The sequence below is a fragment of the Besnoitia besnoiti genome, chromosome VII (genome assembly GCF_002563875.1).
Source record: "Besnoitia besnoiti strain Bb-Ger1 chromosome VII, whole genome shotgun sequence".
NCBI classification, from domain to species: Eukaryota; Apicomplexa; class Conoidasida; order Eucoccidiorida; family Sarcocystidae; genus Besnoitia; species Besnoitia besnoiti.
The window spans coordinates 2256996-2281724 of NC_042362.1; the positions used below are offsets into that span (position 1 = coordinate 2256996).

Consider the following 24729-nt stretch of genomic DNA (forward strand, 5'->3'; position numbering starts at 1 on the left):
TGTCTGGTAATCTGCTACCTGAGCTAAAACTGCAGCTCTTGCGGACGAGGTTGCTCTCGGAGGCCAGGCCTCGGCGAAAACTCTTGGATCGATGCTGCGTGCAGATTTAGCACGCGTTAAACGCAGCTGCACACTTCTACAGTGATCGTGACAGTGCGCGAGGTAACTGGATACGAACCGATCGGATTAGCGCGGGGCGACGCCTGCTGTCAGGGGCAAGGGAGAGAACAAATAGATCCAACACAAGGGCACAGCTATCTTCGACTAATTACGCGTTGGAGCGATGATGAGAACCTCCACCCGTGCCCCAGACTCTCGAGACGCGACCTCACCACACACGCTGAGGATTGGGCTACCTATCGCATGATTGCCGGGAATGGCTTTTTCCGATAGCGTGTCTGACTGCGCTGTGTGAGCTAGGCGCGTGGGAGACCATCAGCTGCATTCTCCGACCTCCGCCCTTTCATGGAAGTGCCGCGGGGGGGGCCGGAGGGCGGGGTCAGAACGTCAGTGTAGCTGAGCGCCGCGACAAAAAGTCGCTGCCGCCTTCAACGCCGTGCAGTACAGGTTCCGTGCCGAGAGATGCAAACACTCAAGAGTGCATTGTGGAAAACGATGAGGATATTTCATCCGCAGGCGGTGGCCAGCGGGGGCCCCGAAGTCGCGCGTTGGCCAGTGCTCGAGCAACAAACAAGATGTCTTAACGGTGCGCACCACTTTCAGTGATCCGTATCACGTTCCTGATTAAATACAAAGACCCTTGGATCGGCTACAGACGTCTCCTGACACCTGCTAAACAGATCAGGATGTTTCCGTCGCAGCTGGGCTTCATCCTTGAACGGCGCAGTGACATCATTTTTCGAAAGCGGAAGGGATGATGTTTCCTCGCCGCGCCCTCAACCGCAGGCGGTGCTGCCCCAATTCACAGAACATACCATTGCGTAGATGCACACGCTAGCTGGGCGATTTACCGCAGTCACTGCGATATTGATATCGTTGAGGCACAACCAGGCAGACAGGCGTTCGGGATACGCACGAGCCAGCCAGACAGGATAGAGTTTCAAAAGAAAACGACACTCCCAATCACGAGAAGGGACCCTACCGCGAGAACTGGTTGCAGGTGCGTCAGTCCCGCTAAAGAGGACAGACCGGCTGCAACCTTGATCTTGACTGTGCATGACTCGTCGGCGCCACCTCTCTCCTTCTCCGGGCTAGTGGAGCACTTGTAGCACAGCGTGGTAGGAGCCGAAGGCAGCTCCACCACACTAAAAGTATAGCCTGATCCCGCAGGCTCCAGCTTGGCAGTTGGAAGTGCTTCCGCCAACTTGACTGGCTTCGCACATGACTCATCAAATATATTTCCTGAGCTCGTTTCAGGCGAGAGGGAAGGAATGGTCGAGTCGCACGAGAACGTGGTACTCTTGGCTTCACTGGTAATGTCGACCTCCATGCTTTTCTTTGCCAGGGTGCACGCTGCACGCACAGATTTCATCAAGAGAGCATGCTGCAGAGCCAGATGTCTGAACGTATACGGACGGCACTTGAAATTGACTAGGCGAGGTTTCCTGAAGATGCTGGTACACTATCTGTACTGCTTTGTGAGTGTGGCGTATGGGCGCCTCTCTAGAATTCCAACAAAGCTAACTGGGCGTAAGCTCCAGCCTCGTGAGAACAACAAGAAGCAGTAGAACCTACTCGAACTCTGTGTTTTCATGAATCGGTTCCTTTTTTTGTAGCCGACGAGCAGCCACAAGACTCCCACACCAACCAGCGGCCGATCAGGAACGTCACGCCAAAGACATTCATCACCGCGCTGGTGTCTTATCCCATAACGGGAAAACAGAGATCTCCGGAATGAGCGACCCGAGAAACCAAGCGAACGTACTTGGGGCACTTGGGTCGGCCGGGACGGTGACTGTGACAAGACATATGTCCTTATTCGACTGCGAAGGGTTTCCCGCGCTCGCCTGCATGGCTTTAACTTCACGGTTTTCAGGGCTGGCCGCTTTAGTGCCCGAGCTGAACGCAGAGGATTCGCGCCCAGCAACAGCAACCGGCATGTCTCGTCGATCGCGTCGCCCTGGAGTTGCCTCTTCCTCGACAGCACCCGGTGCCCTGTCGCTCCTTCCTCCAGAAATATCCACAGTTGCCTCCCCGGGTTGTTGGATGTTCTTATATTCAGTTGCCCCGCAAGCGAAATAAATGATCTGCTGCATGGTAGGAAGGGCTCCGATGGAGAGAGTCGCTGTCACCGGAGAGGCCTCATTTGCCTTGGTGATCTTTTGGACCGTGAGCTTGGAGTCGACTCCGAAAAGGTCCTCCAGACCAGATGTTTCCTTGAGGTCCCTGCCCCTGAAGTAAAGGAGAACATCATTCTCATCCTTCTTCGGCCACACGTGTGGCACTGCCTTGTCACAGACAAACTGGGCCTTCTTTTTACCCGCGTCAACGGTAATCGCTACGCTTTTCTCGGCCGCATCACAAGTGCCCAGATCTGGTGTCGCTACTTGGACCTGAGTTGTTTGAACCCCATTGACGGTACACGCCATCAAGGCGGTTACCGCAACCGGAAAAGCAAACACCTTCCAGCGCAGGAGTGATGCGTTCTTCAGCGCAGCCATCGTGGCGGAGTCTTTCGCCGGGTTATGTCACGGGCAGCAGTACGCGACTGGGGCGCCTTACGAATATATCTGAGACATACAGTAGACTGGGAAACATGGATCAGCAGGGGACCTTCGCGACATAGATGTACGGGAGAACTAGATGGCCGGTCTTTCTGACAGGCTGCTGAGATGGCGAATAAAAGAAGTACCCATTGCACTGAGCACCTCGAGTTTGGATATTTCTGTGACATAACGAATGGATGCGTCCCGGTTTCCCAACTGAAGTATATTCCTCGGATACGGCAGCAATAGTCTTCCTTCGATGCCCCCAACCCCCCCAACCCCCTCCAACCCCCCAGATGCAGGCTGTCGGATTTGCGCGAGTCTGCTAGCCACTTGTGGAGTGAGGACCGAAGCCGCGACGAACGAAGCCAGGCGGCTGCTCGCCGACAGCGTTCAGTGTTTCGTACACGCCACTGCCGGGAGCCCGCTGAAATTTTCACTGGGTTCTCGGAGTGTATGGGGTGCTCCGAATCGCCTCCGCTTCCAGATACAGAGCGAATACACGGGCTTCGGTAGAACGCCGTTGTACAAGTCACAACCCACCACTGGCTGCGGAAGTGGACGGGCAGTGAAGGCGCGCAGGAGGGAGAGACACCGACCACGTGCTCGCCCTTCAGAGTGTGCGCGCCACCACGCGTGAAATGGCATATGCCACGCTGAGTCCACGAAAAAAAAAACATTAAAACCAAGATTCTAGTGGCGCGGGAGCGTGCGATGAGGAATTTCTTTTGATGGACGCATGTGCATGTAAGACCTGCAGCCACCAGGAAGCATTTGGATGTAGGCTGACCCGCCGCGCCTGTACGCCCTCGCAGCAGCAGGCCTTTTCAAGACAAGAACCTGATAACATGCGGGTCGGCTCACACTGACGATCCCCGCAAAAGATCCTGACAAACGAGTTCTCCGATAAATCTTTGCTGCGAATGTTGCTTAGAGGTCCAAGTGTCCCAGTGTACTGTATGTCTCAGATTTACTCGTGTGCCCCCCTGCCCCCCCCCCCCCCCCCCCCCCCCCCCCGCACCGTGGTGAACACGTCTTTACTAAAAAAACTGTTGGACACTAGGAGGCCCGCTTGCGCGTTTGTTACTCTACCTGGGCTTTCCGTACCAGTGAGACGCCTCTGCCACATACTGTTGCGAAACATATCCCATTCATAACCCACCGCCACGATGACCAAGCAGAAGCGCCCGCCATTCTCGTGCTGGAAGGCACTTGCCCTTCCGGTTACGCTAACCGCGCTGCTGGCATGTACTGTCAACGGGGTTCAAACAAAGCAGATCCAAGGAGCTCCCGCAGTTACGAACACTTGTGATTCAACCACGTCAGAGGGAGGCATAGCCATTTCGGTTGACGCAGGAACTAAGAAGGCGGAATTCGTCTGTGGCAAGACGGTGCCGCATGTCTGGCCGCAGAAGCAGGACGGCAGCCATGTACGCGTTTATTTCACGGGAAGTGACCTCCAGAAAACATCGGCTCTGGAGGACCTTTTCGGGGTCGAGTCCAAGCTCACGGTCCAGAAGGACCTAGAGACGATAACTAAGACAACCCCCAAAGCCGTTGCCACCCTGTTAATCGGAGCCCTCCCTGCCGTGCAGAGCACCATTTATTTCGCGTGCGGCGCGAATCAATATACGGGCGAGGAGCAAAACACGCGCCAAAGAGGTGCCTTGGCGAGAGGAGTCGGTGTCGGGTCAGCTGAAGGGAAATCACCGCAGGCAGCAGATGCCGGTAGTAATGAGGCCAAGCACAAGATCAATGCCGCCGGTGTCGACGGGAAAGACCTTCCGCAAGCATCGAGTACCGGCACATGCCTCGTCACAGTGACCGTTCCCTCGGATCCAAATGCCCCCAGTAAGTTCGAGTGGCGTCTGTGCTCGCTCACGCGGGAGCTTTCCCACAGCGCGGGGATACATGTCTTGAATGGCCACGTCTCGTGATGGGAATCGTACGGAGGCCCATCCGTGTTACAAAGACATCAGTACATGAAGGCGTGGATTTCTTTGAGTTTCTCCTGCATCATGGTGTTCTCACGAGGCCGGAGCTTACGCCCAGTTAGCTTTGTTGGAATTCTAGAGAGGCGCCCATACGCCACACTCACAAAGCAGTACAGATAGTGTACCAGCATCTTCAGGAAACCTCGCCTAGTCAACTTCAAGTGCCGTCCGTATACGTTCAGACATCTGGCTCTGCAGCATGCTCTCTTGATGAAATCTGTGCGTGCAGCGTGCACCCTGGCAAAGAAAAGCATGGAGGTCGACATTACCAGTGAAGCCAAGAGTACCACGTTCTCGTGCGACTCGACCATTCCTTCCCTCTCGCCTGAAACGAGCTCAGGAAATATATTTGATGAGTCATGTGCGAAGCCAGTCAAGTTGGCGGAAGCACTTCCAACTGCCAAGCTGGAGCCTGCGGGATCAGGCTATACTTTTAGTGTGGTGGAGCTGCCTTCGGCTCCTACCACGCTGTGCTACAAGTGCTCCACTAGCCCGGAGAAGGAGAGAGGTGGCGCCGACGAGTCATGCACAGTCAAGATCAAGGTTGCAGCCGGTCTGTCCTCTTTAGCGGGACTGACGCACCTGCAACCAGTTCTCGCGGTAGGGTCCCTTCTCGTGATTGGGAGTGTCGTTTTCTTTTAAAACTCTATCCTGTCTGGCTGGCTCGTGCGTATCCCGAACGCCTGTCTGCCTGGTTGTGCCTCAACGATATCAATATCGCAGTGACTGCGGTAAATCGCCCAGCTAGCGTGTGCATCTACGCAATGGTATGTTCTGTGAATTGGGGCAGCACCGCCTGCGGTTGAGGGCGCGGCGAGGAAACATCATCCCTTCCGCTTTCGAAAAATGATGTCACTGCGCCGTTCAAGGATGAAGCCCAGCTGCGACGGAAACATCCTGATCTGTTTAGCAGGTGTCAGGAGACGTCTGTAGCCGATCCAAGGGTCTTTGTATTTAATCAGGAACGTGATACGGATCACTGAAAGTGGTGCGCACCGTTAAGACATCTTGTTTGTTGCTCGAGCACTGGCCAACGCGCGACTTCGGGGCCCCCGCTGGCCACCGCCTGCGGATGAAATATCCTCATCGTTTTCCACAATGCACTCTTGAGTGTTTGCATCTCTCGGCACGGAACCTGTACTGCACGGCGTTGAAGGCGGCAGCGACTTTTTGTCGCGGCGCTCAGCTACACTGACGTTCTGACCCCGCCCTCCGGCCCCCCCGGCGGCACTTCCATGAAAGGGCGGAGGTCGGAGAATGCAGCTGATGGTCTCCCACGCGCCTAGCTCACACAGCGCAGTCAGACACGCTATCGGAAAAAGCCATTCCCGGCAATCATGCGATAGGTAGCCCAATCCTCAGCGTGTGTGGTGAGGTCGCGTCTCGAGAGTCTGGGGCACGGGTGGAGGTTCTCATCATCGCTCCAACGCGTAATTAGTTGAAGATAGCTGTGCCCTTGTGTTGGATCTATTTGTTCTCTCCCTTGCCCCTGACAGCAGGCGTCGCCCCGCGCTAATCCGATCGGTTCGTATCCAGTTACCTCGCGCACTGTCACGATCACTGTAGAAGTGTGCAGCTGCGTTTAACGCGTGCTAAATCTGCACGCAGCATCGATCCAAGAGTTTTCGCCGAGGCCTGGCCTCCGAGAGCAACCTCGTCCGCAAGAGCTGCAGTTTTAGCTCAGGTAGCAGATTACCAGACATTTTCCCCGCCTCTCCGACTAGTATACAGCAACCGCCTTCAGCTGCTCCGTGAAAACATGATTGCAACGAGACAGTCATATCTGCAGCCACTATCTGAAAAGATGCTGGAAACGGTTTTACGGGTGTGTGGCATCTGTAATATACCGCGTATACTCCCACTTCACGAGAGAATACTTGGAACTACAGAGCCGTGGTACACGAGATTATAAGCTTGGTTTTTCATGAGCGCACACACGCCGTGCAACTCTCCAGTGCTCGTTTGAGCGGTATGTGAGGAACTAGTGAAACAGGAGGTGCAAAGGAACGCTTGCACATGTGTATGCTTCAATATAATCATGATCAGCATACTTCGGCAGCTTCGTCGACAATGTGGGGTATCCAAAGATGAACCACGTGAAGGACCAATCGGACACCTCATGGACGGGGAGCCGATACGGGGAAGAGATTGCAAAGCCGGAGATGCATCCAGCGCCATTGCTGGTTCTAGTGTTTGACTATGAGTCATGCCCCTCTGCCTGGTCCGGGCGGGAAAAACGGTTCAGGCAGGTGGCGGTGTAGGTGTGATGCAGTGCGATGTTTGTCGTAAAGGGTACTTTGATCGGGATGATATTCGCTTTGAAAGGCTCCGATGGAGCGTCACACGGCGCTTACAGCCCTGTTCCACGCGCCGCTTTGCTAGGATCCACAAAAACAAACTCTGAAGAGCACTGAATCGGCTCTCCCACAGCCGTTGGGGAGCGGGTGGCACGTAGGACCGCGACAGACGGAAAAAATCATCCTTAGCAAGGAGAATGGGACACAGAACACGAAGGGCACCATAGCGTTTCAGTTCGCGCGTCGGTGTCAAAAACCCAGACACATCCCCACCGCGCATGAGGCGACTGTTGCGGGGTTGCGCAAAAAACGAAAAAACTCGAGTCGCAACAACCTTATCCCTCGCGCAATTACGTGCGAGCCACCAACAGATGCTTCGTGAACGAGGAAGCCCCAGATCCAAGTGACACTTTACTTCACAAACGGTGCTCCGGATCAGCATCACCCGATGGTTCCGGAGAAACCCTCTAGGTATTTAGCGTGTATCCGCTACACGCAGGCTGAGCGATCTTGCGAAACTTCCGTGGGTCTGGCAGCAGTAAGAAGGTTTTCCAGGGTTCCGCCCACTACTGTAAAGCCAGCCGATGCCCGCTGCTCCCCCAGGAGGGGCCTCAAATCACGAAGCGCCGGTCACCAGCATTCGGAAGAATGAGGTGTTCCTACGGGCATGACCTGCCACGTGCCTCTCTGCTGTCAATTAAATCCTCAAAGCGAGCTCCTACCCGGTCACATTTTATGCAAACAGGAGCTGCTTCCATGGTTCCAGCACCGAATCTGCTGGCTAGAAGCGGAGCGTGCTCACGATGGACGCTAAAACAAGAGGAGCAAATCGAAGCGAACCGGCTGCTGCTTCCGACGGCTCTCTGCCTGCAACACTGATCCTGATCGTACACTCCGGCGCTCCCGCCTCCTTCCCCGGATTTGGCAAGCACTTGTAACACACCGCTGTAGGGGTGGCAGGGAGTCCCTCCACGCTGAATGCGTAGCCCGAATCGGTGGATTCCAGCTTGGCAGTCGAGAGGACTTTTTCCAGTAGCATTTCATTCTTGCATGACCCATCGTACACATTCAGTGAACTGTTGGCAGGCGAGAGGGAAGGAATTGTTGATCCGCACTTGAAGGTGACGACTTTTGTTTTGCTGCTTATATCAAGCTCCATGGTCTTCTTCTCAGCAATGCAAGCTGCACACACACCGACCGGCACCACAAAAACACTTTTATGATGGCATATACGCCCTTGGGGGTCACTTGATGAGTACGTAGCCATACCGACAGATGTTCCATCCTCATTTCGGCCGTCACTTTCCGATATGTCAGGGCGACACAAAGCTCCAGCCGTACGCCGCTCCAGCCGTGCATTTCACGGTAGTACTCATGACACATATGCTCTAAAACCTTGCTATAGGTGAATGTCCACAGCCTAGTGACAAGCAGCTTACTTCCAGTGTGCTTTAATCTATGTGGGTTGCGCTGCGCGCACATCACGCACTGCACTTTTGTGTCACCGTTCTACTTGGGTTCGACAGCCAAACACTCAAATGCTCCCTGAGGTACATGACGAACGCATATGACACTTACTGACGCCATTTGGCTCCGCGGGAACTGTAACTGCGACAAGGCAGGACGTTTTCCCTAGCTCGTCATTTGGCCCAGCAGAGGACGATCCGCTCGACCCCTGGGAGCTCGAAGGCGGCGGTACGGCAGGCAGAACATGCGGTGGGATCTGCTCGCCATTCTGCTCCAGATTTTCATCGCGGTGCTCGACGCTAGTAGTGCTGTCTAGCTGGTGAGGTGCTGCACCAGCTTGATGAGCCCAATCGCTTTGCTCCCCTTTCGGATGCCCATCAGGCGTGCCAGAAGGACGCCTGGCGCTCGTCACACTGCTTTCAGGGGTACTTCGCGCAGGCGAGGGTCCAGATAACCTGACAACTGCTCTGCCTTTACCGGACGACTCGGCCGCGGCCTTGTTTTCCCCTTTTGGAGCGCCCCCTCCCTCCTGGTTTTCCTTGCCATTCGTAGGATGTTCTTTACCTTGGAGATTCAAATTGGATCCACGCTCTCCTGCACCTTCCTCATCGCCACTCAACCTTCTAGACGTTGCCTGCTTCGCCGGAGACTCAGTGGTGCCACAGGCGAAATAGATGGTTCGCGGTGTTTCGGCAAACTGTTTGATCGTAAGTGTGGCTGTAACCGGAGCACCAGGCTTCTTCTCCTTATCTGACGCCTGGACGGTGAGCTGCGACCCTGCACCGAAGACATCTGCCAGTTTTTCTGTGTCCTTTAGGTCCCCTTTACTGAAGAATGTGGTGACCACGGCGTCACCAGCTGGCCAGACATACGGCACGGCTTGTTCGCAGACAAATATGACCTCTTTCGTCTGTGGTTTTACGGCAACCGAGATAGCAGTGCTCGCTGCACTACAGGTATGGGAGCTGCCTGTACCAGTCGCACCAGACACAAAGAGTGTTGGTACCAGGTGCACGGCGACAATGAAAATCAAGGTGGACAACATCACGGAATTAGGAAAGGGGGATCCGCCACGCGTTTCTTAGCGCCTGGTGTCGACGATAAACTCCACTTTTTTTACGGAAAACATGCATGCACACACAATGACTGGACTCTATTCTGACGGCACTATTGGCACTGTGGGTCGCTAAACTGGAGAATTTATTAGAGGATGCCACTCGAAGCAGGTGAAGGTGGCGCCTCCTGGACGGATCCGAGCCCACAGCGACTGAGTGTTGACGTGCCCCAGGGGCCGAAGGAGTCCCTTTCGCTGCGTTGTTGCACAGCAGCCTGGACGGCAACAACGCAAGGACGCACAACCAATGAGGTATTGAGGAGAATCCACAAGCTAAACTAGTTCTCAATCTAAAATACTGAATGCTTCATGAACGTTTAGCCTGTGTAAGTCCCGTCACGCGGGTCGCGCACTGCGCACACTCTGGACGACGAGAACAGCCTGCGACGGCAGTTGCTCCCTCGTGGAGACTTCGTTTGCCGTCCAGTTCGGCAGCCAGTAGCGTGGTGGTTGGGGGCTTGTAAAACAGCTTTTACCGAAGCGCCCGGAATAGCACTGTATCACAAAGCAGAGGTGATCTGGCTCACACCACATTCTTCGAGCTACCAGAGGGCATTCCAATGGGCTCGAGACAATGCCGTTTAAGATTCGTTGAGCAGCCGCCTGCTTTCTTGGCGCGGTTATCGCTCCACACTTCTCAAAGGACCAGCAGACCCGCGCGAATGTCACAACCAGGGGGGTTGGGGGGCTGGGGGGTGGGGGGGAAGCTTGAAAAAAGCTGCTGTGGTGTGTAGACGAGGAATCCAGTTCAGTTGAAAAAAACATCCACACGCGTGGTGCACCACGGAGTTTTTTAAACGAGACGCGCTCACATTAATAGTGCTTCTCGTATACGTCCTCGTAGCAGCAGTTCGGTCAAGGCAAGAAGCTGTAAACGCGCGGGGTGGCTTGCATTACCGATCCCAGCAGAATATACTGGGTAACGATTTCTACGATAACCATTGTCACGCAAATCTCTTAGAGGTACAAGTGTTCCACTGTACTGCATGCTCAAAATTACTGGTGAAGCGCGCAGACTGTTGCCCGTGACATCTCGGCGCAAGACACCGGTACGATGGCTGTCCAGAAGGCAGCATCATTCTTACGGTGGAAGGCGTTTGCTCTTCCAGTCGCTGTAGCCGCGTTGATGGCGTGTTCCGCCACTGGGCTTCAAGCAGAGGAGGTCCAGGGAGCTCCCGCAGCTCCGATAACTTGTGATTCAACCGAGCCCCACAAAGGGGTAGGCATTTCGGTTGACGCAGGAACTAAGAAGGCGGAATTCGTCTGTGGCAAGACGGTGCCGCATGTCTGGCCGCAGAAGCAGGATGACAGCGATGTACGCTTTTATTTCACGAGCGGTGACCTCAAGGAAACATCGCCTCTGGAGGAGCTTTTCGGGGTCGAGTCCAAGCTCACGGTCAAGAAAGGACCCGGGGCGAGGGTCGTCGGCGACTCTACTGCGACAGCGACCCTGTCAGTCGGTGCCCTCCCTACTGTGCAGCACACCATTTATTTCGCTTGCGGGAAGACTGGATATACGGAATCCCCGCAGTCCTTGCCGTCCGGGGATGATGGTCGAAGAGGGCGCGGCACGGCACAGCCTGGTGTCGACGCAGAGGCAAATCAAAGGCGGCGCGACGGAGAAGAGAAGCCGGTTGCTGTTGCTGCGCTCGTTTTGTCTGGCTCGAGCTCGGGGACTGCAGCGGCTCACCGTGCAAACAGCGGAGTCGATGCCGCAGAGACCTACGTGTTAGGCTCTTCCTTGCAATCGACTAAGGCCACGTGCCTGGTCACAGTGACCGTCCCTGCGGACCCAAATGCCCCCAGTAAGTCGAATGGTGTTTCGGCTCGCTCAGTCCGGAGATGTTTATTCCCGTTACGAGATCCAACAAACAGCATGGTGGCTCATGTTTTTGGCGTGACGCTCCTGGTTTGCCACTGCTTGGCGTGGAAGTTGCGTGGTTGCCTGTCGCGCAGAGCAGGAATTATTTCGCGAAGGCGTAGGGTTCTCTGTGTTTCGATTGCCTCCTGTTGTGGTGACGAATGTGAAGCATACGCCGAATTTTTTTGCCGGCACTCTCGCGAGGCGCCCATACACCAGACACACAAACCGGCACAGGTGGGGTACCAACACCTTGAAGAAGCCTCGCCTGGTTACCTTCAAGTGTATTTGTATATATACTGACACCTGACTGTGTGCGGGGCGATCTCTTGATGTATATGTGCATGCAGCGTGCACCCTGGCAAAGAAAAGCATGGAGGTCGACATTACCAGTGAAGCCAAGAGTACCACGTTCTCGTGCGACTCGACCATTCCTTCCCTCTCGCCTGAAACGAGCTCAGGAAATATATTTGATGAGTCATGTGCGAAGCCAGTCAAGTTGGCGGAAGCACTTCCAACTGCCAAGCTGGAGCCTGCGGGATCAGGCTATACTTTTAGTGTGGTGGAGCTGCCTTCGGCTCCTACCACGCTGTGCTACAAGTGCTCCACTAGCCCGGAGAAGGAGAGAGATGGTGCCGACGAGTCATGCACAGTCAAGATCAAGGTTGCAGCCGGTCTGTCCTCTTTAGCGGGACTGACGCACCTGCAACCAGTTCTCGCTGCGGGGTCCCTTCTCGTGATTGGGAGTGCCGTTTTCTTTTGAAACTCTATCCTGTCTGGCTGGCATGTGCGTACGGCGTCGCGCCTGTCTGTCTAGCCGTGCCTCGCGATGATAATCAACTGAGAGTGCCTGCAGAGCGGATCGTGGAGCGAGCGTGTGCGTGGCTATTCGCTACTGTCTTTGAGTAGGAACAGCCACTATTGTTGTTCGTTGGGCCGTGAAGAACTGTAAAGAATGCCATTCCTTTTGCTTTCGAGGTGTCACTGCGTCTTTCCAAGTTGAAGCTGCTCGGCACCGACAATATCTTCCCGATCTGCTCAGCGGGTGCCGGGAGGCGTCTGTACCCGATTCAACCGCTCTTTTATTTAATGGCTGATAAAGATCAAAGGTGGTGCACGGCCTCATGAGGTCTAGTTTGTTCCTAGAACCCTGCCTAGCGTGCGACTCGGGGGCCGTCGCCCGTCACACCCTGTGTGTAAAATATACCCCTTGTTCGAAACTCAAGCTCACGGCGCGTATCTCTTCTCGTGACCCACTCTGCGTGCTTGCATCTCACTCCAGAGAGGCTGTACTACATGGCGTGGAGGCAACAGTAACCTAGCGGCGTGTTTTTCTCGTTCAGCCGCACTTTTCAATCTGCCGCCCCCCAACCCACCCCCCGCCCCCGACGTTTCCACGGAAGCGCGGAGGTTGGAGAAAGCGCCTGGTGGGGTCGCACGCAAAGGGCGTACATAATGCGGTCAGACACACTGTAGCAAAGAGCTGTTACAAGCGCTAGTTAGACCGGGCTTTCGGCTCGAATGGAGTTAGATCGCTGCCCGAAAGGCTGACGCTCGGAAAGAGGCAGGCCGTTCTCACTTATCGTGCGTCCCAATGAGTCTCCAGCCACCACAGTTGTGCCTAACTATTGCAGGTTCTTGTTCTCTCGTCTGCTCCTCCCCGCAAGCGTCGTCCTACGGCTACTTGGTGGTTTCGAATCAGTTGCCGCACGATCTGTCGGCCTCCTGGAAGAAGTGGGCACGAGCACACACACGTGCGGAATCCCGCGCAGCATGGTCCCAGGAGTTCCCGTGGGGAAGTGTCCCTTCATAGCAGCTTCATCTGCCGGAGCCGTAGTTCAGCACTAGACGGCAGCTCACCGCTCTTCTCCCCGCCTATGGGTATCTAAGCGCACCCGTATAATAATAATTCACCGTGCAGGTGTGGCCAGTCGCTTTTCCGCGGCGCCTGAACACTTCCAGTGGCATCCACGTGCGCGGCTGAAAGTGGACGGTGTTCTGGCGCTCCGCTTGCTTGGAGCCCTCTGGATGCACGAAACGCTGAAAAGATTTGTGTGTCCGGGGGGAGTGGGGGAAGGGGGGAGCGCTGTCCTCTCGACCCGGCTCGCGCGCGCGCGGAGTGGGCTGCGTTCCGACACCGCCTCGGGAGTGGCAGCCGGAAGCGGGTGTGTGAGTAGTGTCCATTGGCGGCCGTCATGCCGCTACTGCCGAACCACGGATACGCACACACTAAAGGAGAACGCCTCTCAAACGGAGCTGAATGCGACCATTTTCGTCAGCGGATTAACCCCAGTACCACACTGGTTGCGCGCGATGAGCGCTCTAGTCTCGCCGTCTAGGCTGCTGTGCAACAGTGCAGCGAAACTGAGTTCCGTTGGCCCCTGGCGCAGCAACGCTGAGTGGCAGTGCGTCCGGATGTCCAGAAGGATCCTTCTGGGATGCCATTGTGTGATAACTTTTTCATTATAGCGGGTCACAACCTCACCATCGGTGTCAGAGCCAAGGTCAATATTGTTTTGTGCATCAGTACGCGAGCTGTTTGTCGTGGACACTAGGAGTTGAACGTGCGGCGGGTCTTTCGAGGAAGTCCTGAACTCCATGATGTTGTCCGCCTTCTTTTTCGCCCTAACGTTGCACCTGTGGCCAGCACTCTTTGTGCTTGGTGCAGGAAATTCCAATACCTGCAGTGAAGTGAACACTGCCATTGCTGTCACCGTAGACCCACAGACGAAAGGGACCACATTTATGTGCGGCAAAGCCGTGTCGCATATCTGGCCGGCTGGTGACACCGAGGTCGCCACGTACTTCGGTGGAGACGACCTGAAGGCTCCAGTGAAGCTTGCAGAGACTTTCGGTGAAGGGTCGCGGCTCTCCGTCCAGAAGTCGGAAGAGGGACGAGACTCTGGCAGTCCCGTCACTGCCACGCTCAAGCTCGAACGCCTCCCCGAAACACAACAAAGCATCTATTTCGCCTGTGGCGCCAAGGACTATGCTGCGGGGCAGGCAAGTGGTAGGAGGCTGACTGCTGATGACGAGGCGACAGAAGAAACCGAGGCCAATAGGGCTCTCAGAGGTAAAGAACCCTTTCGGAAGGACGAGGTGAACAAGAGGGAAGAGAGCGCTTTACGTGGTGAGCACGCATCCAGCTCGCCAGCGGCAGTGCCTGTAGCCGGGAGTCCGCCTGGACCGCATTCCGTACCCATTGCGGCTGAAGGCAGTTTAGGGCACACCGGTGATTTAGGAGGCAAAGCTGGTAACCAAAGCCTGAGGGAGGGTGGGGTGGTTATCGGAGAAGATTCAGCACTAGGCAAGCCGGATATCCAGGGGACCGATGAAGAGAAACGGAAGGATGCCACGGAACACAACAGCGAACAAACTCAGCCGCTCATGGGACCTCTGGTACCGCAGCCTCCACCCCCTCACGAAGCCAATCCCGGTGATTCTGTCCCTGGCAAGCGAACTGTAAACCTGAAGAACACCACCTGCCTTGTCGCAGTTACAGTTCCTGCGGAAGCCAGCGCCTCCAGTAAGTGTCGTATGCGCTCGCACACGTCCCTCAGGGGGCACTTGGAGCGTTTTACCTTTATGACTAGGTCGAGCAGTTACATGAAAAAGCAAGCCCCATGTGCGCGTAGCACCCACCAAAGGCTAAAGAAAACTGGAGATGATCTGTTTGTCACTAGGCTGGACACATTCAGCTGTAGCAAGGTTTTATGGCACGTGTGTCATGTCCTACAGTGAAATGCCCAGGTGGAGCAGGGTTTCGCTTGAGCTTTGCGTCGCCATCGGAAACAAGGCACCGACAGGATACACTGAGCATGACGCTCTTGTAGGTGCGATTAAGAACGCACCAAGGGACCCTACATGGGCGGACATGTGACCAAACGCGTCTTTTAGAGGCGACGTTCTGTTTATATGCAGCTTGCACCGCTTCGAAGAAGAATATGGAGCTCGATATCAACAGCCAAACAATGGACGTCAACTTCCAATGCGGATCAACTGTTCCTTCCCTCTCTCCTGCAAACACTGCGGAGACTGTGTACGATGAATCATGCAAGAAGGAAGTGTCACTTGGAAAAGTCCTCCCTAGTGCGAAGCTGGAGCACGTGGACTCGGGCTACAAATTCAGTGTTGAAAGACTGCCTCCGACCCTTACTACACTCTGCTACAAGTGCTCGCCAAAGTCGCCAAATACAGTGAAGGAGGTGGAAGTGCCTGAGTGTACGGTCAAGATCAACGTCGTAGGCGGAGAGTCGTCAACGGCGGCAGGTGGCTCTCTGCGACTTGCTACCTTTTTTGTTTGTCTGTCTATCGCGGGCATGCTCTACTTGTTCTAGAAACTCTTGTTCTGGAGCCTCGGATACAGGTCCTGCTAGTGTGAAATGTGCCCGGGTAGGAGAAGCGCTTCGATTGTCAAAGTGGCGTCGAAGCGACTCACGGCAAGGCTACAGGCTCAAGAATTTGAGCCTTCCTGAATAGTGGCGACAGGTGCAGAGTGGCGGCCCTCCTTGTGAGCCCATCGAGTAGAGGTGGTTTTACCGGAAGGGGCGGAACCTTGACCAACTTTCCATCTGTCCCCATACCTGGGGGGGTATGGCGAGATCGCTCGCCCTGTGTGTGACAGACACGCGGTGCCTGCCAATGGGGTTCCCGTTTCCCCAGGCTCGTCAGTTTCTGTCGATCCCGAGTGCGGCTCTCAAACTGAGGTATCAGGCAGATCTGTCTTTGGTGGCTTCGTCGGTTACGAAACAGCTGCAGACGGCTAGCAGGTAATTGCGCGAGGGACAAGGCGGGTGTGGTACGAGGTGGTTCCTTGCGCAGCCCGCACCAATCAGCCCATATGCGGTGGGCGTGCTTGAAGGGGTTGGACACGCCCGTGTCATGTGGTGTATGTTATTGGATCGGCCGGGTCAGACGATTCGTCGCTGCGCAGAACCTCGGGGAGGTCGTGCGGTGACCGTGCGAACGAAGCGCCGACGGGTGCATAGGTTTACACACATGACAAGATGAACTGCAGCGACTGTATAGCTTTACGAACCCCCTCTCTCTCCTCGTTGGTCTCCGCGGGGCACAGTGCGCCGGCGTTCCCGTGTTTCGTCCCTCGTTACCCGCCAACAGAGCTCCCCCGCACACGTGTTTCCGTCCAGCGTTACAGAGGATGCGGGCACTGCAGGTGAAAAGCGACGGGTGCATTTGTCGGCGAAAGGGGTTTCGCCGGCCCCAAGGCGGTAGGTAGTACCGCCTCTCACTTGGAGAGACTCGTCTTTCTGTAGAGCAGCGGCAGCTGCCTATGGAGGCGAGAATTGGACCGCTCTCGATGCATGACGTCCTCCATGTGTTCTGTGTCCCATTATACTTGTTTAATATGATTTGGTTTCCGTTTGTCGCAGTCCCACATGCCCCCGACCCCCCGCCCCCTCCCCCCCCCCGCGACATCTGTGGGAGACCTAACTCCATGCTTTCCAGAATTTGCTGTGGTGGTCGCCAGGCGGCGCTTGGAACAAGGCTGTCAACATTGTGTGACGCCCCATATGAGCCTTTGAAGACAAAAACGAACTAGGAAGTGGCCTCCTCGTTGACAACCATAGCGCTGCATTTTATCCCCCGCACCAAGAGGAGTAGCATGACGCACAGTTGCATCAGTAGAGATAGCAAGAGAAGTCACAGGGCGCTGGATCTGTCCACGGGTTTGCTCTCTTCTCTAGATCGGCTCCCTGCCTTCTAGGCGTCTGTTTGACCCTCTACATAGTCGCCAATGGATTCAGAGACCTTCGCCGGTGAATGTGCCCAATTATGGTGCTCATGCAGACTTATTGAAGCATACACATGTATCAGCGTTCCCTTACAGTCCGTGTTCTACCTGTTACTCACACGCCACTCAAGCGATCACTGGGAAATTACGCGACGTTCGTGACTGCACTCGCGATGAAACACGAAGCTAATAATCTCCTCGTGAGGCACGGTTCTCTAGTCTCCCAAGTCTCCTATAATGGGTATATGCGCATCGAATTGCAGGTGCCACAGGAAAGAAGAGCTAGTGTCAACATGTCTGTAAGGCGTAAGTACGGTTGTGACTGCACGGTAGGGGAGTAGAGGAAAGAGCGTTAGCCAGCTACTTTCAAGTAGCTGCATCGAGGGCTGTCCGGTGGAGGCGTACCGTAACAGTTGGTGTCTCTACCACTCTTTATAGAGCAATTCTGTCTTCTGCACCACCAGCATTCCATAGATCGTTCGGCGAAGTAATGTTTCTGGGAGCCGTCGGATTAGGCATAGACTTTCAACAGCTGTTTTGCAGGCATTGAACGGCGCCGCTCTTGAAGTCGCGGAGCCCTGTGTCTTGTAAAGCGCCTAGGGTTTCCGCCAAATCCAGAATGCAGCGGAGCCCAGAGACATGTCGGACTCCATGGTTATATCATGTTAAGCTTTCTTATCCCCAAAGAATCAGCTAATGAATAGGAGGCAGCGCACTGCGGTGAATAATGTTTCCCCGACTACGAGGGGTGAAGACGTGGGCCCCCTCTTCAGCCCACACCCGACCGCGGCGGTGATATCTCCGCTGACTACGCCGTGAGCAAAACATGCGCCCAATGTGCAGCCACAGTAGACAGCACCATCATAGCGCGCATCATTCCACATGCTTGGACGCCGTTACTCTGCATGGTTTCCTTTGGTGGCAAATTGGTGCCTAATTCTCTACAAAACGAATCCAAGGTGCGGCAACGCCATCGAGTTAGGGCGCACTGGGCGGTTTCCCGTTCCTGGTCCTGTGCTACCTCTTCCCATTGAGACTGTTAGATTCCTCTCCTCGTGCCCTTTTTTTCCGGATCTGAGGCGGTTGTGCATTTGTGCTCTTTCAGAGCAGATTCCTCAGTTCATGCCCTTCTTCCAGCAAGAAGACAATGGCTACCCGTGTCTTGCTCGCGAGCTGGCGGGCGGCTGCCGCTCTAGCAGTTGCCATCGCCGTGTTCACGTCACGGACAGTTCGAGGGGGGACCTCGAGGAAGAATCAACCTCGAAAAGCACCTGCAACGAAGCAAACACTGCTGTAGCTGTTCGAGTCGACCCGGAAACGAAACAGGCTCGGTTCGTCTGCGCTCCCCCGACGCTTCACCTATGGCCGCCAGTGGACAGCGACGGCGCGGGTTCCACATACTTCAAAGATGACAACCTGAACGAGAGAGGGGACTTGGCAGCATCGTTCGGTGAGGGCTCCAGGCTCCTCAAGCACAGTACCAGAAACGGAAGTCCCTCCGAGCCAACCGTCCCGATAACTGCCACACTGACGATTGGAACACTTCCAGAGACTCTGCAGGTCATCTACTTCGCTTGTGGCGCAGATGCAGGTAGCCTAGGGGAGTCATCCGAAGAAGGTTTGAGTTCAGGAAGCCCCAGCGGTAGTGGGGGGAGTGCTGGAGGACCAGGAAGCGCAGGAGCAGCTCTGGCGGGCGGCGGACAGGGATCGAGCCACTCAGGTGGTGACGGACACCCTGGGGGGAATAACGCCGACGAAGGAGGTAAAGACAGTCTCGAAAAAAACACGAAAAAGGATGGCGGAAGCAGTTTGAATGTGTCTGATCCAGAGAAGTCAGGTGAGCCTCAACTAGGAGCACACGGCTCGATCGGAGCACAAGGACCTCACCCTGCTGGTGTGCCTGGAGTGCCGGCTGGCGCCGTGGGGGGTGTTGTGGGGGGGAGCACCACACAGGAAACGGAAGCAGAACTGAGAAAGGACGACGTAAAAAGGAGCCCTACATCGATGCTGCGGGCAGTTCCTCGACCATCGAGCCCCAGCCGCTGTGTCGTCACAGTGACGGTTCCGGCGAATGCCAGCGCAAGCAGTAAGTCGACTTTCTGCGTTTTCTAGACGTATAATGCCGTAGACGTTACTGAAAGGCCTACAGATCTAAAAACATTTGTCACGACCACAAATGAAAAGCTAACTGTCCAAGTGCACAGTTAAGCGTGTGGTGCGAAGTGTGCCGGCTATCCACAGGTCACCAATGCAATACGTAGTCCTCGCTCCATGATCAAGCGTTTCAAGCAGTAGTATGCCGCTCAGCTTAGTGCATGCTGCCGCCTACAGTGGCAGATGCTGATGAAGATATACACTCGGTCCTTCGGTAGCTACCGAGGATAATTTGGTTACAAAGAGACTGAGGGAAGATCCAAGCTGCTGGGAACGTGTCAATTACACTGTGTTATGCTCCGACGATGCGCCACTCCGGCAAGTTAATGCATAGTCTGCCGGAGTGTGGCTACTCGTTTCTATCTCTCTGTGAATTCATGCAGCTTGCACTACGGAGAAGAGGACAATGGAGCTCGATGTCAACGACCAAACTAAGAGCGTCGACTTCAAGTGCGACACAAATATCTCTTCGCTCTCTCCTCCAAACAGCGCGACGACTGTGTACGATGGATCATGCGAGAAGGAGCTGTCACTAGAAAAAGTGCTTCCGACTGCCAAGGTGGAATCCACGGATTCCGGCTACACATTCAGGGTGGACCAGCTGCCACCGACCTCGACCACAGTCTGCTACAAGTGCTCTGCGAGTGCAGCACAGACAGAGAAGGCCTCAGGCTGTGCTGTGCATATCAAAGTGGCAGGAGCTGCTTCCTCGTCGGCGGTGGCCAGTAGCTCCGTCTTGTATCCCGTGCTTGTGTCGTGCTTTTGTTTATTCGGTCTCGCTTTCTTGTAGTTTTTTCGTTGACGCTACTCATCGCTTTCATGCCTTCTGCCTGAGGACGGTGTAGTGCGTCGCAGATTATTCAGTAGAGTTCCGAACAGGCTCGTCTGGCGATTTCCACCGAGGCGAATGCCGGAGCATGTGACCACATCACTGAGTAAACAAATGCATAAATCGAGGGGGTTGGGAGTATGAGTTTCGCTTACCTCAAACATAACATCAACGGCATGATGACGGAGAAGAGGACCTCTGCTTCCCGACGGAAAACTTGTCAGCATCCGTGTGGTTCCATCGATATGTAGTGAGTTCCTCATGCAGCCTCACGACTGTCTGACCTCCGCCTCAACCCTAATGCGCGTGACTGCAGTCAGTTTTTGTCCTCCAACTGGGCGCCGGCGAAGGCTCCAGAACTGCAGAACGTAGGAAATGCAGAATATCCCGCTCCCCGGCGCTTGAGGCTATTTGCTCCCAAACAGCCCCTCTGTTTGCCGATTCACAACCGCCCTTTCTGAATGGCTTCAACCACAGCCGCATGGAATGTCTACCTCTGGCAACCGTGGTTTGGCCAGCGCCGGCACTCTCTACGGGCGAAGCAGATACTGCGCAATGCGTTGATTCGTTTGGCACCATTTCCAGCTGAAGAACACCAGGTTTCACTTACACTGCTTCCGTTTCGCCCCGGTATATTGAGCGTTCAGAGGAGATCCGCTGCGGGTTTGGCTAGCCCCCAACTGCTCATGAGACCGTCCGTTTTGCTCTGAGGATCGCTGCACCGGGCGACAGGTCCCCGTGCAAGTCGCGAGCGGTGTGTCTTGCGCGGGATCGATGCGTGCATGCGAGGTATCAAAGAGCCACATTTGTGTCGAGTCATGTGCTCAACAGTATCACCAGAACCGTTATCGATACGCGAGTGCAATGTCCTCTTCAGTGCATGTGCCTGTCAATGCCCCCCGAAACAAGCGACAGCTTCGACTGCCTCTTCGGCCTCCTCGGACGCGTCCACGCTGGGATCTCGGGATCAATCATCGATCGCCCGCTCCGCGTCGGCACAAGCTTATCTTTGATCGCCGCAGTAATCAGCAGCTGTGTAAGAAGGGAATTTGAGCACCACTGTCTTTCTTCGGTCACAAATATACTCTAGACTGTAGGCATCCATGGCGACACCGGATGTCACAACCGCGTACTGTAGGAGGATGGCAGTTCTCGTTTTTGCCATCGCCCTACTAATATGCCCCACGGTCCATGAGGCCGCGAAGGACCCAGCAGGAGCAGCCACAAACGTTTGCAGTTCGGCAGATTCTTCAATATCTATCCAGGTCGACCCCAAAACGAAACAAGCGGAGTTTGTCTGTGAGAAACCGACAACATATGTGTGGCCGCAAGAGCGTGACGGTGTTGTAGGCGAGTACTTTATGGATCAGGCTGTCAGCGCTCCAACCGGACTGGTTGGAGATTTTGGTGAGGGTTCACAGCTTGAGGTGCAAAAGAAAGGTGAAGAATCCGTGCCACCGACACCCGTAACCGCGCGCCTAACAGTCGCAATGCTTCCTGACTTGCAGCGGACTATCTACTTCGCTTGCAGCACCAAAGCATATCAGGCAGGGCAGTCAGAAGGCCTGCCACCGAATACTGATGACTTGCATAGTGAGCAGGAGAACTCGAACAGTGAAGGCTCCCACAAGCCAGGCGGTGTTGTAGGACTCGGCGGAGAGGGACAGGGCCCTGACCACATTCCCGATCACGAAACAGAGGAGACCGGAGATCGAGGAGAGACTGAGGAGGCGCTGAAGCCAGTAACGCCTTCTTCTCCCAGCAATGGAGGAGTTGGTGCAGCAGACGCCCCTAGGCATTCAGAAAACGACGCAGGTGGACTGGAAGAAGTGGTGAAAAAAAATACAGTGGTTACCGGCGTGTCTCCGCAGAGCCCTGGTGCAAGCGAGGCGCCGTCGCTCGGCTCAGGCACCCCACCCTCGGCCCCGGAGGCTCACAGTGCAGGCGGAGTGGGTCTAGAAATCACACGGCCGGACCAAGCAGATCAAAACGCAGTGGTCCAAAAAGACCAAGGCGAGGACACGCCGAAGGAGGCACGGGAAGGCTCAAGACTTCGGCGCCTGGCGGGACGATCAGACAACACGAAATGCATTGTCGCAGTGACAGTCCCCGCGGACCCAAGTGCACTCAGTAAGTCCGACATCTGCTCGATTGCAACAGACGCGGGACAGGGAGGCTCAGACCTGCACATTTGCTGGCTGTAACGACCTCTCCCTGAAACGGGCCATTGGTATCTGATGGCTGCCGGCGTAATGCGAGACATTTCCACCTGTGGGAGTCGCCATCCATCTGCCACGTCTGGATATGGGATATCCGTGAAACTCACATCACATTACGAAAGAACGTCTTTCCAGCAGGTGCCGAGCGTAATTGCTCAGCTGGCGGTGTCTATGAAAACTGTTGATTCTCCGTGTGCCCGTCTCTTCGATCGAATTTTTGTACCCGCTGAGTGGCCACGGCACAAATTGTTTTTCGTGTGTTCGTCTTGCCTGCCCACAGCTTGCACTACAGAGAAGAGGACAATGGAGCTCGATGTCAACGACCAAACTAAGAGCGTCGACTTCAAGTGCGACACAAATATCTCTTCGCTCTCTCCTCCAAACAGCGCGACGACTGTGTACGATGGATCATGCGAGAAGGAGCTGTCACTAGAAAAAGTGCTTCCGACTGCCAAGGTGGAATCCACGGATTCCGGCTACACATTCAGGGTGGACCAGCTGCCACCGACCTCGACCACAGTCTGCTACAAGTGTTCGGCCCCTTCGGAGCATGCAGAAAGGACAGAGGGTGCGGCGGCGTGCACCATCAAGATAAGGATTGCCAACGCCTTCTCCAGTGGTGCTGCCACAAAGGAGTCATGGCCAGCCCTTGCGTTGGGTGCCACGCTCATTGGCTTCGGCGTATACACCGTCGCGTAGACCACAGTATGGTCGACAGGTCGGAGGTGTGGTTTCTATATGGTCAATCACTGAATTGGCATTACTCAAAATAGCTTATCACTACGGAATGATGCCAAACTCCGTCATTTTTAGGAGGAGCCGCGCCACCTTGTGGTACAAGGATCTTTATCCAGCAATGAATGGCAGCACAAATATATATCGACGCAAAGTCTTCGAATGGTTACAGCGTACATGGATTTCCACGCTCATGCTTTATAAAAAGCCGTTCATCTGACGTGCACTTTAAGTGGTAGTGTGCCAGGTGCCACGGGTCCGGTGGTACCGCGTTTGCAAGTTATCAAGTGTATTCTGAACAGGTCATGAGAAGCCTGTCAAGCTGTTTCGAAAAAGAGGGTATACCTCGAGAAACTATCTGTCCGAGTGAGGATGCCCAGCCCAATTCCAGTGAAGCCGCACAACGCTCACATCAGAAATTTCATGTGGAGGTCTTAATCAGTACTGGGTGAAGATCGGGCGAGAGCCGTCCACTACAGGTGGTCTTTTGGGAAAAGGTGTCATTGTGATTTGTCACTGGTCCGCCTCCAGCAACTAGCAATTCTCGAACCTCTGTCTGACAGTCTTATCCAACGCAGCAACTGAAGACGTTTCCATCAAATCCCGCGCAGTGTTCTCGAGACAACGGCCACCTGCACATGCAGCCAACCCAGCAGCCGTGTGAGAGTTTTCGTGACGTTCTGTACTGTCTCCGCTGACTTCAGCGTCATCCACGGCGGGCTGGCTGAACAACTGGTGACTTACGGGTAATTTGGCTGTTCTTCAGAGCCCATATGTGGGGCTCGCTTCGCAGTTGCGGACGCATCTCCGCTTGGCTCGCTCCACAGTGGACGAATGACCAACCCTGTTCAGACTATCTCAGATGATTTTAGTTCCCTTCGCCCTTTGAATCATGTGGTTCTCCTGGCTCGAAGCATGGGTCCTGGTATGGTCTCAAACAATGCCTGGTAAGACACGCCATGCACGTGTTCACTTTCCAAGGCAGGATGTGGCGAAGTTAGCAAGCATAAAAGAAGGCGCACCTGTTTATATCTGAGCCAAACGCTGGCACGACGTTCGGCAACTGCCGCGATACGTTAATACTCGACCAGAGATAGCTTATCTACAACGGAGCTGTAAGAGGTCGGTCGCCAACCTCCACTGATGAACGGTCGTGGGCCTTCTCTCTTGGAGTGCGGTTGACTCTCAGCGCCGCACAAGCACCCATTTAACGGAGAAGCGCTGTTTGCAGATTGACGTAACGTTCACTACACTGGAGAGACGGGTGCTGAAAAGGACCCGGCGCTCGTTGATCGAAAACAACATCTCCGGCCGAGGTTTCTTCGTGACTGTACTTCTTCTCCCACCAGCGTTTTCTTACCCTCCCGGCTTCCAAGCTGCCTTCTAGGGAGGCACAGCCCGGCGTTTTTTTTTCTTTTCAGGACTACAACGTGCTATTCGTGGAATTTCTTTGAACGCATATCCGTTCTTGTGCATGCGCCTACCGTAAAACAACGCACATACTGAAGTAGAGGCTACCAAAGTTGCACAGTATCCCCGTATCCCCTGTCCCCTGTTTTATTGCTCGTGTCTAGCGGCCTGATATCAGCCCAGTAGGGATTGTTTTTGTTTTTTTCTGTCTGCCGACCTCTCTGGGCACAG

At 54.9% G+C, this 24729-nt stretch overlaps 7 protein-coding genes across 7 annotated transcripts; 5 read left to right on the plus strand and 2 right to left on the minus strand.

The window, feature by feature from the left end:
• Positions 1–1060: 1060 nt before the first annotated feature.
• On the minus strand, positions 1061–2621 carry BESB_079210 (SAG-related sequence SRS53F; the record flags this gene model as incomplete). The annotated part of the gene is made up of 2 exons (XM_029366283.1): positions 1061–1473; positions 1886–2621. The coding sequence occupies 2 exons, from the start codon at positions 2619–2621 to the stop codon at positions 1061–1063; spliced, it is 1149 nt and encodes a 382-aa protein (XP_029217714.1).
• Positions 2622–3835: 1214 nt separating this feature from the next.
• Positions 3836–5302, plus strand: BESB_079220 (SAG-related sequence; the record flags this gene model as incomplete). Its single annotated transcript, XM_029366284.1, has 2 exons — positions 3836–4517; positions 4890–5302. 2 exons carry the CDS (start codon positions 3836–3838, stop codon positions 5300–5302), a joined length of 1095 nt encoding a protein of 364 aa, XP_029217715.1.
• A 2436-nt stretch (positions 5303–7738) lies between these two features.
• BESB_079230 (uncharacterized protein) lies at positions 7739–9469 on the minus strand (the record flags this gene model as incomplete). Its single annotated transcript, XM_029366285.1, has 2 exons — positions 7739–8139; positions 8536–9469. The coding sequence occupies 2 exons, from the start codon at positions 9467–9469 to the stop codon at positions 7739–7741; spliced, it is 1335 nt and encodes a 444-aa protein (XP_029217716.1).
• Positions 9470–10592: 1123 nt separating this feature from the next.
• Positions 10593–12162, plus strand: BESB_079240 (SAG-related sequence SRS53B; the record flags this gene model as incomplete). The annotated part of the gene is made up of 2 exons (XM_029366286.1): positions 10593–11343; positions 11750–12162. 2 exons carry the CDS (start codon positions 10593–10595, stop codon positions 12160–12162), a joined length of 1164 nt encoding a protein of 387 aa, XP_029217717.1.
• A 1835-nt stretch (positions 12163–13997) lies between these two features.
• On the plus strand, positions 13998–15736 carry BESB_079250 (uncharacterized protein; the record flags this gene model as incomplete). The annotated part of the gene is made up of 2 exons (XM_029366287.1): positions 13998–14925; positions 15321–15736. The coding sequence occupies 2 exons, from the start codon at positions 13998–14000 to the stop codon at positions 15734–15736; spliced, it is 1344 nt and encodes a 447-aa protein (XP_029217718.1).
• Positions 15737–18273: 2537 nt separating this feature from the next.
• BESB_079260 (SAG-related sequence) lies at positions 18274–20095 on the plus strand (the record flags this gene model as incomplete). The annotated part of the gene is made up of 2 exons (XM_029366288.1): positions 18274–18988; positions 19689–20095. The coding sequence occupies 2 exons, from the start codon at positions 18274–18276 to the stop codon at positions 20093–20095; spliced, it is 1122 nt and encodes a 373-aa protein (XP_029217719.1).
• A 1142-nt stretch (positions 20096–21237) lies between these two features.
• BESB_079270 (uncharacterized protein) lies at positions 21238–23052 on the plus strand (the record flags this gene model as incomplete). Its single annotated transcript, XM_029366289.1, has 2 exons — positions 21238–22264; positions 22634–23052. 2 exons carry the CDS (start codon positions 21238–21240, stop codon positions 23050–23052), a joined length of 1446 nt encoding a protein of 481 aa, XP_029217720.1.
• Between the last annotated feature and the right edge of the window lie 1677 nt (positions 23053–24729).